The sequence below is a fragment of the Clupea harengus genome, chromosome 18, assembly GCF_900700415.2.
Source record: "Clupea harengus chromosome 18, Ch_v2.0.2, whole genome shotgun sequence".
NCBI classification, from domain to species: Eukaryota; Metazoa; Chordata; class Actinopteri; order Clupeiformes; family Clupeidae; genus Clupea; species Clupea harengus.
In genome coordinates this window covers 3,487,971-3,505,260 of record NC_045169.1, presented here as the reverse complement: position 1 = coordinate 3,505,260, position 17,290 = coordinate 3,487,971, and the positions used below count along the sequence as shown (strand labels likewise).

General features: G+C 39.9%; 2 protein-coding genes across 2 annotated transcripts; both read right to left on the bottom strand.

Annotated features, from left to right (window-relative positions):
* Positions 1–548: 548 nt before the first annotated feature.
* LOC116224603 (prosaposin-like) lies at positions 549–3,547 on the bottom strand. The gene is made up of 7 exons (XM_031584901.2): positions 3,292–3,547; positions 2,582–2,653; positions 2,244–2,369; positions 1,758–1,865; positions 1,440–1,520; positions 958–1,147; positions 549–697 (listed from the first exon to the last, which is right to left on the bottom strand). The coding sequence occupies exons 1-7, from the start codon at positions 3,436–3,438 to the stop codon at positions 681–683; spliced, it is 741 nt and encodes a 246-aa protein (XP_031440761.1). The 5' UTR covers positions 3,439–3,547; the 3' UTR covers positions 549–680.
* Positions 3,548–11,391: 7,844 nt separating this feature from the next.
* On the bottom strand, positions 11,392–16,951 carry LOC105895491 (prosaposin-like). Its single transcript, XM_031585327.1, has 10 exons — positions 16,838–16,951; positions 16,662–16,723; positions 15,223–15,297; positions 13,993–14,112; positions 13,662–13,772; positions 13,375–13,455; positions 12,933–13,116; positions 12,428–12,504; positions 12,269–12,318; positions 11,392–12,136 (listed from the first exon to the last, which is right to left on the bottom strand). The coding sequence occupies exons 1-9, from the start codon at positions 16,884–16,886 to the stop codon at positions 12,283–12,285; spliced, it is 795 nt and encodes a 264-aa protein (XP_031441187.1). The 5' UTR covers positions 16,887–16,951; the 3' UTR covers positions 11,392–12,136; positions 12,269–12,282.
* Positions 16,952–17,290: the final 339 nt, after the last annotated feature.

Genomic DNA, 17,290 nt, shown 5'->3' with positions numbered 1-17,290 from the left:
GCACCATACCAGACCCACAGACTGGTTTTAACTTGCTTCAAACATGTTATGGATGGTTTGGATGTGTTTTGTTAAAGGTATGGGTTTCAGATGGAAAAAGACTTAATTTTATATATCATTATATGTATTCATTTTTTTTTTATATATATATATATATATATATATATATAATGAATGAACAAAGAATACATCTAAACACGGTTCTTACAGGTTGACATTACAATCTGGTGTATCTCAGCATGTCAAATCAGATGAGTGTAGTAATCTGCAGTAGACCATTGCGTTGGGTAGTGCTCTTATGTGCAATGTCTCCTCCTTGTGGCGAAAAGGTATAATAAATGCAATCCATTTCCTTTGTGCTTAGCAAGTGAAATTTATTACAGGAATCATGCAAGCTAGGAATTAAATAATTCAGCTTGGGTCATCAAGAGTGGGAGGAATGGGGCTGTTTGTTAGGTTTTATATAGTACTTCACTAAAGGTTCTCAAACATTCGGGAGAACTCCTAAGGATTGGGTGAGGCTGGACTCCTGTGGGCTAGTTTGACAGTCATACCACACACTATTATCACGTCAGCACTTGTGTAGAGATCCATGCCATGCCACCATCACTGACATAGGGGAGGATGCGAAAAGGAAAGGGCCTGAAAACTGAAGTGTTGTCCTTTTGAAACCATCTTCACTATATCCATGCTGCCTCTAATAAAAACAAAGAAAGGTAGAATATAGACATTTAACACCAGAAATTATACACAAATACAAATTAAATTAAATGTATAGCCACACCAAATTGTCATTGCCACTGACTGACTTCTCAGGAGGCAATAAATAATCATCTCTCCCATCTTTAAGTCATACTGCCTGTGCTTACGTTTGCCTCGTGTCACGCTACCTCATTACATTGTAGCTGTGTATGTGGTCTTCCACCAGACCAGGTGGATGTATGTGTGGTCCCTCACCCGTGATGGGTAACTCCACAGAGCTGTCTGTGCAGAGGAGGAGGAGGCTGCAGATGGTGTCAGGGGAGATGAAGGACATGACCAGCTCAATCACTGTCTTGGTGGCTAGGTTGATGGATTTCTCACATTCGACCTTAAGGGTGTTAGGAAGCAAGTTACACCCCTGGCCCAGCACCAGGTTAAGAACGTCCTGAGGGGGACACGAAAGAAAAGTGAAAATCGGCCTTTAATACCAATAAATGTTGTTACAGTCGCCTTGCATTGCAGGGTGACGCAGATACACACATCAGCGGGTGGTGGTATACCGAGTTTTAGAGGTGTTCTTATGTTATCTGATACTACTACAAAGTAGCAACACCAAGAACACTTAGTGTTAGAGCAGCAGAACCTGTATCAGTCTACAGGAAAGGATAGTTAGTATGCATGAAATGCATATGTTCTTCTTAGCATGCCAGACACCCAACGTTTTGTGCCTTTGTTACCTCGAGTTCGTCTTTGGGCAGGAGTCCTTTCACAGTTTCAATGAAGTGGGTACAGATCAGACACTGGGCCCCAAAGGTATCCTGAGAGAAAGAAAACAAGACCACTGATCTGAGACCAGTGAAATACACAAGAGGACTGGTGCCAAAAGATCTTCCATTGAACGATCAAGAGGTAATCTGAACATGATATAAGACTGGGATGGCGGGTGATAGCGGTGTATAGGTACAAAAACTGAGTGTTTATACAGTACATTCCATCCAAATTATATTTTGCGATAAAAACATGGAAGGGTTGATAAACGGACATGCTTTCCTTACCCCAAAATATGGTGGTTTGAAGGCAGTTTGAAGTTGTGCCATCAGACGCGGCCGTTCACCTTCTGCGTCAACACAGAACCCAATAACAGAACAAACATGGCCTGGTTTCTGGGAGAAAAGACAAAGTCACTCTCCTTCTTACGGCTCCAAAAAGTTCCTGCCCTTTAATGCCTATTGCTCCCTGTAAAGATCGACACAACTTAAAATGGAAAGGTCTGTCGATGTTTTTCTAAAGTGTGACATTAGATGCCATTTAAATCTAAGGCCTATAGAATAAGGGCTGAAGCTCCCTTTCATTGTAGAGGCTCCCTAGGAGGCTGTTAAGAGGGGATCATTTTCAATGTGTTGAGAGAGCCTCTGGGGTCTGTAGTCTGGTAATGTAATGTGTGTTTGTCTGGCAATGAGGTTATTTTTGCGCTGTTCCGTGTAGTGGTCTCTTGTAAGTATTGCATTTAGTGTAAAGTGGATTTTCAGTTGTTCATTAACTATGCTTGTGTCAGCGATGGCGAAGCCCATGGGGAGGTGTTTGTCCACTATCTGCTTGCAGAGTTTCACCGGTCCAGGACTGAGCAGCGCCTCACACACGCCGTTCATGTCACTCTTAGCCGTGCCCTGGCATGAAGAGGGAATCACAGGAATCAAGTGGTTAGTAGTGGGAACACAAACAGATACACAACTGCTGTTTAATCAGGTGTGTGTGTGTGTGTGTGCTCAGATATAGGAATGTGTTACACTGTTTGTATATTTGAACAGGAGTACATATTGATACGCTGTTATCAAGAAGTGAGCTTGGCGGGTGTGACCATTAAAATGCTGTACTTTACCTGCACTTCAGCATCCGAAAGCAGGTCTTTCACAAGGTCAAAGATTTTGGTGCATGTCTTACAGGAATTTGGCTTTGGAAGAAACGCAAGGTTAATAAAGAGCCAGTTGTATTTAGATGGTTTTGATTGTCATGGGCTTAGTAACAACATCAAGTCTGAATTACATGTGCTTTTTGGACAGTGTGGAAATGTATTCACAACACCTAAAGCAGAAATGAAATTGATACTTCAGTGTGCATATATGTGAGAGTTAACGTGATGGGTGTTAGTTCCTCAATCTGAAGTTCCACCATGCAGTGTTTCTAAATTACACTAAATTCTGAATTCTGCTTGTTTCAATAAATATTAAAAAGGGTGATGTTATACATGCACCGAGGTTGCATTGAGGGTGCAGTAAGGTTGCAATTGCTCAAATGAGTCCTGATGAGCGTTTTAATGCTTCAGTACAGTGAAACAGGAATATGACTCCCGTAAAGCTGAACTGAATGCTTACTCCACGTGATGTTTTTCAACAAGCTCAAACTTTACTTCCCAAGTATTCACTCAGACAAAGAACAAGAGAATAACAATAGAGTAAAAAAGCAGTTCAGCGTACCTAGCCTTATTGTGCAACCAATGGCTAATGTATCAATTTACGTACATAAACATAAGTACATTATATATCTCCAGATAAGCACATGGATGCCTGTATAGAAAATGGCCTTAATTACTGTAAGCAGTTGTCCTGGCACAGCACTCCGGTTGACGGCATCCATGACTTGTGCTGGAACTAACGGACAGAGGAAGTAAAAAACTAAGGAGTCCAAAAATGACACCATAATCACAGTACATTGGAAATGTGAGAATGACCATAACATGTAACAAAGTCTTGAAAGTATAGAATCTACAACAAAATGTGCTAAATATCCATTACATATTACAATCAATCAAACAGACATATTTGTTAGACACAGTAGATCTTGGCAATGTTTTCACTCGAATATAAACATAGCACAAAAAGTAAGGAAATTTGTGTTTGGTAGATTATTTCTTTGTTGTAACAATGCTTCTCGGCAATAAATCTTATACCGTTGGAAAGCCTGTTTATTTCTCTTTTAAATGGTGCCACATTTGTAAGGAACATGCATTTGGGGGATGAGCAGCAGAGCTGAGTATGTGGGTTGCGCTCATGAAAAATTTGCCAAAATTGCTAAATGCTAATTGCTAAATGCTAAACAGTTTATTCTTATGTTGGTATTCACTCTTGTTTTGAGTTGTTTAGTGGATTGGATGATTGAACTCTCGATCAGTAACAAGGAACAAACAAGACATATTGGCAATTTTACACTTTATCCATTTAACACACCCTCAGGAGCCTCAGGAGCGGGTGGAAGATCCATACGCAGTCAAAACAGCCTGGCACCACCTCCTCATGCTGGTCACCAACCTGGTCACACATTGCTGTGGGATGGCATTCCATTCCTCAACCAAGAGTCATTGCAGATCAGATCATCGTGGTTGTGTTGGTCACTAACACGTACAGCACGCCAAAGCTGATACCAAAAGTGTTCAATTGGGTTGAGGTCTGGACTCATGGCAGGCCATTCCATTCTCTCCCTGATAGTGTATTAAATGAATAAAGTGTAAAATTGCCAATATTTCTTGTTTGTTCCCTGTTACTGATCGAGAGTTCAATCATCCAATCCAACAAACAACTCAAAACAAGAGTGAATACCAACAGGAGAACAGGAGAATTTTGGCACATTTTTAATGGGCGCAACCCACATACTCAGCTATGCTGCTCATCCCACAAATGCATGTTCCTTACAAATGTGGCACCGTTTAAAAGGGAAATAAACAGGCTTTCCAACGGTATAACATTTATTGCCGAGAAGCATTGTTACAACAAAGAAATAATCTACCAAACACAAATGTCCTTACTTTTTGTGCTATGTGTGTGTGATGCCTCCATTAAATGTATCAATGAAATCGTCAATTCCTCTTACCTGCATACTGAACACAAATTAAAACAAGAAGCGTGAAAAAGGTCGACATGTCTTCAGTTTGTCTTGATTCTGGTGGATGTGTAAATGAACCACTTTCTGGCTAATACGTGGCTGAGGCTAGTCTTTATAGCGTAGAAGTGGAGAAAAGCACCACCAGATAAGCCCTTAAACAAACACCCCTAAAATGGTTAGCAAATGAACAAAACCACTGTGTTGTGTGTACTGCGTGCTCACACGTTAGCATTCTTGTATTTACATTTTGAGGTGATAAGCACTGCGTGTCTTTAAGGGGCTTTGCAATACTTCCTACTGAAAGGAATTATGAGATAGAGACAAGGATGGAGTCTGCTTGTGCATGATGTCCTTCAAGCAACACGTCTTCCTGTAAAATACTGTTAGCAGTGTTATCATGTTCAAACAGTTCCATCAACACACCCAGTTTTGTGGTATTTAGTCATTTAAACCAATTTCAAGATCAAAGGAAAAAGAGGATTTCATCATCCTGAGAGAGATACACACTAATGGTGACTAATGGTGACTTTTGTGCCTTTTACAGCCAAGGTGGATTATTTATTAACACTTCTTAAAAAGTTCAGATTCAAGATTTGAGTGAATTCAGTAGTTTTTTTTCCCCTTCTCAACCAATGGATTTAATAGGCCCATGCTCAGTACCATGTTTCTCACTTTCAAAACTTACAAATGAATCCTTTCATTATTAACTTGAAAAAGTAACTTATTACAAAACAGAACTAGAAGATACTACTTCCATCCATCTTATCATCTTTGTTTTTCCAAGCAAGTCGGCCTTCTCCATCCACTTTCCCAAGGAAGGGTAGGGGCAGGTTCACCCACGTTTGTCCATAACTCTTAACTCATAACATCTACAACAATAAGTCTTTTAAAAGCTGTTTAATGTGGGTAAAAAAGAAGCAAATACTGAGCCGAATGACATAATAGAGTTGATCACACAGACTTACACCAGTGGTTCTAAGTCAGTGATTTCAAGACTCTACCAGGGAATAGTTAAGGGAAGAGGCAGAGGGAAAAAGAACTACAGGAAAGAATATCCCCCGAACAATGGGAGAAGATATGTGAAAATATGTCTTCGACTACCTGCTCATCTTATTGGTGTGAATTTTGTTGGAAAAACCTGGTCCGTTTTTTTATTACACCTAAATTAAAATCACATCAAACATCACTGACACAAACATGTTGGAGGGGTTGTGGGGAAGTGGGTGCAAATCACTACCACATTTTTTGGGCCTGCCCGAAGATTCATAAGTTCAGGGAGTGTTTGGGAAACTATACAACAAATTTTAGATTTACAAATTCCAAGATCATGTCTATCACTTTATTTGGGCGATATGCCAGAAGAACTAACTAGAAATGATGGATACCTGTTCAAAATATTTACGGCAGCAGCAAAGAAAGCAATCACACGTAAATGGTTTCAGACCGACTTACCTACTGTGGATAATTGGTTTGATATTATTAAAGAGATCCATGAGATGGAGAGACTAACCTTTCTATTGCGTTTGAGAAATGACTTGTATATTGGAAGATGGACAAAATGGAATCTGTATATGTTTAAGTAGGGTTGTGATTATTGGTTGACTTTTGATATAATTTGCCATTTCTTTTTCCTTTCTGCTGCTGTATATTATGTAAATATTTGTATATGAATGCTGTAGCGCATGTCACAATAAAATGTTGTACAAAATGAATGTTGTCGTGCCGACACTTAACTTGTACTTGTATGGTTGTTCAATACCATTGTCTTTCACAGAAAAACTCAATAAAATCTAAGTAAAAAAAAAAAAAAAAGAAAAGCGGTTTAGTGAATTGAAAAGGTGTTTTGCATAAAACATGTCTCTTTCTTCGTTGGCAAGCAACTGCCTGGTCTGTAATTCCAATTAAAAATACCAATGGATTTGGAGAGAATATTTCTGAATGCAGTGGAAATGTCGTTCCTCACACCCGTCCCTGTATGACCTTCACAGATGTTTTCAGTTCTCTCTTCTGCACAATGTGAGAGTGCCTTATTGCCTTATTCCTCATTACCTTACAGCATGTTTAGGGCCCTGGAATACCATCCTCCCCTTTTAAATGTCAGGGGTGGCATCCTTTGAAGAAAATGGCAAGTGTCTATGATCTGCCTTGTTGGGCAAATAAAAGTCATGTCTTATCTGGTTACCCACAAAGAAAATGCACAAAAAACCCAACTGTAATTCCACGTTACATTTCAAATCATGCTCCAGGGCGGTTGTAAGGTAGGGGTTACCACTGATCACCCCAGGGCAAGGGAAGGCCACCTGTTCAAACACTTGGCAATGGATCCCTGAACTGGTTGGGACCAAATCACCTCAAAGACCCGTGGCTATACCGTAGGCCCACACAGGGCTGCTTCAGCTGAAGTCATTGCAATGTATGCACCAGTGTGGTTAGTACGCCATTTCCCGTTTATTTATCTCTAGAAAATCTGTGTCCCTTTACTGTGTTTGTGTTTGTAACCCCCCCCCCCCCCCATTTTTCCATCTGTGAGGGGCATTGTGTTACCTCCTGGTATGAAATGCGCCGTACAAACAAAGTTTGATTGATTGATTTATTGATATGGTGCCTACACAGAGCTCCATCTGCTCCTGCCCTCCTCCCTGCTCTGCATGTTTGTCGGCTTCACTCGGGTTAAATCTCTCAGTTACACGTCCCCCATGTTTTAATTCAGTAGACAGTGAATGCGAGTTTGGGCAAAGAGGGTGTTGTACATACAGTATTTAAGAAAATAAAAGTTTAGAGCATAGTTGATGCTCACTGCATTTACAAGTGCTTTTGGGATTTTTCATGGAGCAGACTTTTCAGTGCCCTGAAATTGTTTTTGAAATGAGGACCGCCCTGAAAATGGCCCACTCCTTATAAGTTCATGTATTACAACCAGTTAAAACTATGCACATCTTCCATATTTAACCCTTCTGCGCTTGAGTTTTAAACATTTTAGTAAAAGATTGCATGTTTGTGTGATATTTACAACAATATAGTTAGAGCTTTTCTTGAGGCTAGCAGGTGTTTATTCACTCACTCCAGGAAGGCCAAGAACATCAAGCCAGGGTGGAATACATTTGTAGCTAGCCATCATGCTGAGGCCAATGCAGCCCATAGGGCTTGGGTAATAGCTGGTAGGCCCAGGCAGGGACCTGACCTTGATTATAAAAAGAAAATGAATGCTAAGTATAAATATGCTCTGCGCTATATAAACAAACAAGAGCAGGTGCTGAGTGCTCACTCTATGGCTGATAATATGCTTAAAAATGACATCACTAGCTTCTGGAAGGAGGTAAAAACCCTTAATAGGGCTAAAGCAGCTCTTCCATGCAGTATAGAGGGGGTAACTTATGTAGTGGCAATTGCTGACCTATGGAGGCAGCATTATGCAGAGCTGTTTAATTGTATTAAATATGAGCCTTATCATATTGGCAAAATAGATCAAGAAAGTATTTGTTTTATCCCCAATGATGTTCTCAGTGCCATAGGGCAACTTGCAGATAAGAAAGCTAGTGGCCTGGACAACATCACAGCAGAGCACCTTAAGTTAGCTGGGCCCAGGTTGGCAGTGCTATTGTCTATCTGCTTTACTGGGATGGTGACCCATGGTATATTGGGTCAGTAGTTCTTGTCCCACTCCCAGTTATCAAAGATAAGGCTGGTAAAATCGGAAGTATTGATAACTATAGACCTATAGCACTTGCCAGCATTCTCTCCAAAGTGCTAGAAAGATTAATCCTTGACAGAATAAGTGAATTCATAACCACCAATGACAGTTTGGCTTTAAGCCCAAGCATAGTACTGACCTATGTATTTATGCTCTGAAAGAAGCAATATACACATATAGAAGGCAGGGCTCTACTATGCTTATAGGGTTTATTGATGCATCCAAAGCATTTGACCGCGTCCACCACTTTACGCTGTTTAATAAGCTCAAGCTTAGGGGTGTGCCCAGTAGCTTAGTACGCATCCTAGCTTACTGGTATGCAAACCAGAGCATGAGAGTAAGATGGGGGAACATCTTTGCTACCCCTTTTAATGTTGGGAACGGGGTCCAGCAGGGGGGTATATTATCCCCAGCCCTTTTCAATATCTATATGGACGACCTTTCCAGGCAGCTGGGGGGATGCAGTACAGGTTGTATGATAGGTGATTCCCTGGTCAACCACTTTATGTATGCAGACGACTAGCTTTACTATCCCCGAGTACAGGTGGGTTTCAACAGCTGCTTAACATCTGCACTAATTATGGGGTCGATTTTGATGTTAAATATAATGTCAAGAAAAGCGTGGTAATGGTAATGGTAAGGAGGACATGGATATTAAGTTCCCTGCCTTTCATCTTTCTGGGCAAGCTCTGTGGGTGTCCAATAGTACCAAATACTTAGGGCACATAATCACAGACATGTTGGAGGATGATGCCGACATGTTCAGACAGAGGAGATTGCTCTATGTCCAAGCTAACATGTTGGTTAGAAAATTCCACCACTGTACATATGATGTTAAAATTAATTTGTTTAGAGCCTACTGCACCCCTCTCTATACAGCTCCACTCTGGGTGAATTACAAGGAGAGCTTGGGTAAATTGAAAGTAGCCTATAATGACTGTCTTAGGATACTCCTGAAGAAACCCAGGAGTACTAGAGCCAGTCAGCTGTTCTGTAATATGGGTCTAACCACCTTTATGGCCTTGCTGAGGAACCTTACTTTTAAGTTTATGAGTCGGCTGGACTGCTCTACAAATTTTATAATTGATCTGATGACAGACCCTGGCCGCAGCTCTGTCAAGTACACATCTAAGATCTGGGAACACTGGCATGAGTGCCTTTTTTAGCCCTTCTTTCCTTGTATATTTATATGTATTTATGATTGTATGGATTTATATGTAATGTATTGATTATGTGTATTGTGCATCTTTCATATGGGCCTTGAGCCTGTAATAAAGTTTAATATTTGATTCTTCTACAAACATCACAGATATGCTATAGAATGTTCATTTTACAACATTCTAAACACACCTGTGTGATGGTACCCTCTGAATGGGCATTATGAGCGAGTTGGGTCAATATCTCACTTATTATTTAAAAAAAATTGTGAACCAAATGTGTACTGGACAAGTTATACAGTGCCCTCCACAATTATTGGCACCCCTAGTGAATATGAGCAAAACAGGCTATAAAAAAATATGTCTTTGCTGTTTATCCTCTTGGTCTTTCACTCAAAATATTTAAGAAAATCCTACCTTTTCATTGAAGTAAAACTATTGAAAGAAAAAAAAACTGTTGACATTAAATAAATATTTTTCCCCAAAACATGTGTGCCACAATTATTGGCACCCCTTAATTTAATGTTTTGTGCAGCCTCCCTTTGCCAAGATAACAGCTCTGAGTCTTCTCCTATAATGCGTGATGAGGTTGGTGAACACATGGCACGGGATCTGAGACCATTCCTACATGCAGTATCTCTCCAGATCCTTCAGATTCTGAGGTCAACGTTTGTAGACTCGGCTTCAGCTCATCCCACAGATTTTCTATGGGGTTTAGGTCGGGGGACTGTGATGGCCATGGCAAAACCTTTATTCTGCGGTCGGTGAACAATTTTTGTGTTGATTTTGAGGTGTGCTTCGGATCATTGACCTGCTGGAAGGTCCAACCACAGCCCATTTTAAGCTTACTGGAGGGGGCTGTTAGGTTTTCATTTAATATCTGCTGGTATTTGATGGAGTCCATGATACCATGTATCCTAACAAGATGTCCAGGGTCTTTGGAAGAAAAACAGCTCCACAACATCAAAGATCCGCCACCATTCTTCACATTGGGTATGGGGGTCTTTTCTGTATGGCTATCTTTCTGTCTACGCCAAACCCACCTTTGATGTTTGTTGCCAAAAAGCTTTATTTTGGTCTCATCTGACCATATAACGGCCCCATTGAAGGTCTGACTTACATTTGGCAAACTGTAGGCGCTTTAGTTTGTAGTTGATTGACAGCAGAGGCTTTTTCTGGCAACCCTCCAAAACAACTTGTAGTGATGTAGGTGGCGTCTGATGGTAGTTTTGGAGACTTTCTGACCCCAAGACTCAACTCACCTCTACAATTCTCCAGCTGTGATCCTTGGAGATTCTTTTGCCAGTCGAACCATCCTCCTCACGGTGCTTGGGGTCAATGTACACACACGTCCTCTTCCAGGCTGATTCTTAACATCTCCTGTCGCTTTAAACTTCTTAATTATTTCCATGATAGTGGAAATGGGTATTTTCAACTCTTTAGAGATTTTCTTGTGTCCATTTTTTGATTTGTGCAGCTCCACAACTTTCCGTCGCACATCGTCACTGTGTTCTTGGGTCTTTCCCATAGTGATGAATGACTAATGGAATTTGGCCTGTGTCACCTCATATTTGTACGCCAGTGGAACAGGAAGTCATGGTTGACCTCTTAAGAGTTCCTTATCAAACAGGTGAACTTAAAAATGTAAAACATGACTGGAAATATACTTCAGTTAGATTTTAATTATAAGATTTTTGTAGGGGTGCCAATAATTGTGGCACACATGTTTTGGGGAAAAATATTTATTTAATGTCAACAGTTTTTTTTTCTTTCAATAGTTTTACTTCAATGAAAAGGTAAGATTTTTGTGAATAATTTGAGTGAAAGACCAAGAAGATAAACAGCAAAGACATATTTTTTTATAGCCTGTTTTGCTCATATTCACTAGGGGTGCCAATAATTGTGGAGGACACTGTATATTTATATATTAATGACAGGAACATTTAAAAATTCATGAACAACTTCCACCTTTCAAAAATGATTTATTCGACAGACGATACAAGGTACAAATCAAATAATTCAGCATGGGAGATCAATCAAAACACTGCAGCAATAGCAGAGGAAATGACAGGGTTAATAAAAAACTACATGGATGACACCTCATAATCTGATCAGTAGGTTTCACTCAGTATAGTATCTTGAATGTTGCTCTTAGCAATACAATTTCACGGGAAATTCTCAGATTTTCATTTAAGCATTTGGGGGAATTTGACTTGGAATCAATAAATGGCAACTCCTGTGGACTTGTTTGATTCCTAATCAAGGGCCGACATTGACCCATACAGCCATTATGTGTGGTCTTATTCGAAGACGTTATCTGTTAGCAAAGAGCAATAACGTCCATCCACTATTGGTTAAGTCAACTGAAAAGATTATGCAGAACGGATCTGATGTAATGTTCTGGTTTAAAGGTTATCCATGTATTTAAACAGTGGGGTTTTAGAAGTACTACCAGTACCTCACTACACAGAAATCTTGAACCCAAAGTATGCTCTTTTGCAGATAAAGACGATAGACTGCAAGACTAAGCTGATATCAGTCACAATTGTGCAGGTCGGTGTGACTGGAGGTTATTGTGCTGCAGCGCTATCAGTCTGCTCGTGTACAGATCTGCTATCACTGGCATTGACACATAGGGGGACCACTGCTGAGAGGAGGAAACTGCAGAGAGCTGAAAGTGTTGTCCGCTGAGATCAGTCCTCTCTCTGTGCTGTCTCAAAAGAAAATATATACAAAATGAATGAACAGAAATTCTATACTAATAAGAGTTGTGAACATCAATTATTGTTTACAGAGAGTAGAGATATAAAATGGTATAAAATAATTATGAGCTGCAGTTTACCGTGGACAGGGATTTTACACCCAGACATATTTCTGACAGAATTCCACTGCCTGTGAACAACAAACCAATATATGTATATATGTTTTGTATGTAATTTTTGTTTTAAAGCAATTTTCTCAGAAAATTCACCAACTATAAACACAGTAGCGTTTTACTAACCCCACACTCCACAGCGGTCAGAAGGTTCTGGCATCTGTAGCTGCTTGCAGTGCAAGCATAGCCACTCATGTGATAACCTGAAACACAAAATTTAGAGAATGAGTGACTTGTTTTCAGGAAGTTGGTTCAGATAGAAAAGTTCCATTATACATACCTTCACTACTTCAGTCATTTTGCCAGAGGCCATATATAGATACTGTGCTCTAGCCACACTGCCTGTGACTCTCATTTTACCTCACTGATCTATTGTTGCATGTATACTTCTACTAAAACATTTTACATTTACATTTAGTCATTTAGCAGAAGCTTTTATCCAAAGCGACTTACAAGGTATACACATTTTACATTTTACACTGATGGCACACTGCACATCAGGAGCAATTAGGGGTTCAGTGTCTTGCTCAAGGACGCTTCGACAGGGATTCGAACTAGCAACCTTCTGATTACTAACCGACTTCTCTACCTCCTGTACTAAAAGCAGGCGGATGTTTGTGTGTTCCCTCACCAGTGATTGGTGTCTCCATGCCCTTGCAGAGGTGGATGAGGGTGCAGATAGTATGGGGCGGGGATTCTTCCAGAAGCAGCTCGATCAGTTTCTTACTGTACTGCTCGATGAATGCTTCACACTGGTCCCTGTACGCTGAGGGCACCATGTTACACACGCGTTCCAGCATATGAGCGATAGCAGTCTGAGAGGGACACGAAAGGGAAGTGAAAACAAGCACGTGTCTCTGATGCATTGCAGTGTAGCACACAGACATGCACCAGTGCTCCATGACAGAACGCATTACGAGGCCAGCAAGCCCAGATCACAGATTAGAGGCAAATACGTTTAGAGAGCCTGAACCTGAACTGAAGTGTCAGTTCACAGGAAACTACTGGGAAAGTCTATGAAGGCTACAGAAAGTCTTACACTGCAAGCACACTTTTGTTTTTGCTTTTGTTACCTCAGTCTTCTCTTTGGGCAAGAGCTTCTCCAGGAGCTCAATCAGGTAGACACAGAACTTACACTGAAGATTAGACTGCACCTGAGAGAGAGAAAGAAAGAAAGAAAGAGAGAGACAAACAAGACAATTGATCAGAGACAAGCGCAAGGCAGGGGATGACCAGTATAAAAGACAAAAGATCATCATCAACTCGTAATGTAATTGATTATGATTGATTTAGACAAAAACAGCCATTGAATTCAAATACTAAATGATGATTTCTGTTTATATAATGGAGATGCTCTTACCCCAAGATCCTGAGATTTGAAAGCTGTTTCAAGTTTGGCCATCAGACCCTGCAACTCGTTTTCTACCTCAACAACGCAGAGCCCCAGTGCAGAGCAAATCACCCCTGGTTTCTGTAAGAAAACCCAGACTGACTGTTAACTGTCGAATAGCTCCTTCTAAATTGTAGTTGTATAGTTTGTCCAAAAGTAAAAAATAAAGGTTTGCTAAAGTTACTGTGCAGAGTTGTAGGCCTATTGAATGTGATTCGCAGTTCAGGTAGATATGGCCCCTGGGTTTTTGCAGTGTGTGTGTGTGTGTGCTGCATGCAGTGTTGTGGTGCAAGTCACTAACTAAGGTTTTGTCAAAGATGGAGAAGATCATGGGGAGGTTTTTGTCCAACATCTGCTTGCAGATATTCGCTGATCCGCCCAGCATCTCACAGTATAACTCCAGGTCCTGCTTAATCATTCCCTGAGGATGGAGGGAATCATGGTACAGTAGTTAGGAGTGGAAACAGATATGCTTTGCCTGCTATATGCAAATACATTGTGAGATGAAGTCTGGAGAGAAAGGGACCAAGAATATGATGTTCTTGGTTGCAGTTGTTTCCTCTGATGAAGACACTAAAACAATCCATGCCACAGTGAATTTGCTTCCTGTAAAATGCACAACCATTTAACAGCTTGTGATCACTTGGAGACATAATTAAGTGTCTGTCAAAAAAAAAAAAAGCTTCTATACCTACAGACCTGGTTCTAGCTGCAATGACTTAACTTAAATATTGACGTATATCTTTTTTCCCATTATTCAGTGGGTGCTTTGATTAAAAATGTATTTAGGTTTTATTGTATTACAATTTCCAGAAACCATTTCATTTAGAGCTGAGAGGTAATTACACTGGGTCTTAATAACCAAATAAAAAAGTTAAAACACAAGGGGGAAGTAATATAACAGTTGATGAGCTAGAGAATGCTTGTGCAATTTTCATGTTTACTCTCATCAGGTTAGAGTACCGAATTGATCCAGAATCGATGCCAAGGCTTTGCAGTACATTTTGTATCACTTCTGTACACGGACACAAACTGCCTTTTCATTAATACATCTCTATTTCTGCTTTCTTGAAGCCAGAGTGGTCAGGATAAGGAGAAGTGGTCCACAGAAGTGAAAGGTTATGAAGGGGTTCAAACTTCTGCTTTTGTCAGAATCAAACCTGAAAGTTCTTCATCATTTCTCGGTAATACCTTTTGGAAAAAATCATACCCTGTTATCAAAGTTTTTCATACTTGAACTGCAACCATTTTTCACCTTTTTCAAAGAAGGGAGAGGCTTCTGTACATTTGTGATACTGAAGTACTCAGTGTAAACAGCGTGATAACGTCAGCTGTTGTATGTCAGTACAAGACACTGTGTTTACAATACCTGCTGTGTAAGCAGGTGTGTAGGCTCAGATATGGGGGATGTTAGACTGTTCGCATATTCAAAAAGGTACACATATTGACCTGACATTTTGTTATCACCAGATTAGCAAGATGTGTGTGTGTGTGTGTGTGTGTGTGTGTGTATCAAGGTGCTACACTTTACCTGAACTCCAGCATCTGCGATCAGGTCTTTCAGGTTGTCAAAGATTTCAGTGCATGTCTTACAGGTGTCTATAGTCTGCGGGAGAGACACAAGGGTAAATAACTGATTACATTGTCTGGCCTAGTTGATTTACTGGAGTGCTTAATAATCATTTCACTAGTTTGCCCATCAGAATGCTTGATTTAGAGTGCTATTAATAAGCATGTTTGGCTTGGTAACTGGCCATGGTTCTAGAATGCCCATAGTGGAGAGTTCGTGTGATATGGATAAGGGCTAATGTGGAGGAGGTGGGATGCTTTGGTACGCCGCAGCGCGTGACATAGTAGACAGGTAGGCTGGTTAAAATATCCAAGAATGCAGAAGCAGGGTGAGTGACAGCTGTCAATCATCCATATGGGCTCCTCCCGAACTTTGAATAGAAAACATCATGTAATGTTTTGGGAGTGATTTCAGAAAAAATCAATAAAATACAACCAGTGTGTAACAAGATAAAAAGGGCAAAGGCATGCTTAATCAATCAGTATGCATTTTATACATGATCTCTTTGGAATGCTTTCATTTTTTTAGCATTTAAATAATAATAACAATAAAAAAACAATAATGTATTTCCCCCTCTCTAACTAGTATGCTGAACATGTTGGGTTATCTCCTGTTTCTCATAGCTATCTGTTAAAGTTAAAAAAAAATGATCAGTTCAAAAATACATTACTGTCACCACAGCAAAGCAGAAGTGAGATGCATGCTCCTCACAAGAAAGGGTGGTGTTGAAGCCACATGTCTATGTCTAAGTTAACCCAACATGTGTTAACTCTTCAGTCTGACGTTCAGCCATACATGAAGGAATTGTTTTTTAGTGATCTGTTTAAAGAGGCACTGAACAATCCAGTGAACTAGATACTGTAAGTACATTTGTGAGTGGTGTACAGAGTGTGTTGAAATAGAAGGATGCGATCAGACCTATTTAGTTTGTTTCCTTATTAATTTGCTTCACTTAGTAAACTTTGCTTTACAAATAGTAAACAAAATGTTTGCCCCTTTGGGATGTTTTGTGCTTCAAATGTCACTCCATTCTAAGCATTCAAATCAGTGTTGTCTCTACTAATTCATATACCTTTCAAAGGATTTCCATTAATCACTTTGGCAACATTTACAACGAGGTTACAACTCTTAGACATGCTTCCCCATTCTCATATTCACAAATCGTATTTCACATATTTCATAATACATCTCCATGCATATGCTTAATTTATGCTTAATCTATCCATACGCACTTCTAATACATTTCTATAAAATCACTGTAAATATATATATATATATATATTTTAGATTTTAGTCATGCGTGTTTTACAATAAGAAATATATACTTTGCATGATGCAGACAATGTATGAAATCAAAAGAAGACAACAACAGTGTTTGAGATACAGAATGAATGACAAACCGCTGTAGGCAGGTGTTCTGGCACATCGTTCAGGTTCTCAGCATACATGCCTTGCACTGGAACTAACATACGATAGATGAAATTAACACAAATTCAGACAAATTCAGCCCAATATGTAAAGACTACCATAAAATGCTATTAAATTGCTTTGACAACTCGGTTTTCCTGTCACATACCTGCATTCTGCAAGCAAAGTAAGATCAGAAGCTTGAACATGGTTGACATGTCTTCAGTTTGTCTTGCTGCTGGATGTGCAAATGAACCCCTCCCTGGCTGAGAACAGTTTTTATACAGCAGAGATGGAGAGTAGCACTCACACTTTAAAACAGGAAAAACCGCCCAGTGAGAAACCACATTGAGAATAGTGTGCAAAACCACAGGGCATCTGAGAGTATGCTACTGTACGTTACACACTAAGAGGAGTTTAAAGTAATTCCTCTATTGACTTTTAAGATAATAACTAACCATACATACTTAAACAGTCTTACAGATACATAAAGCTATATTTAATGTGGATGCATTCATTCAGAGTTGATTTTTGATGGGTCACCAAGTCAGAACTTAAATTTCGTCATCCTGTGAGGAAGACATTACATGAAATGATAATTGCTTGAAACATAATTAATTGG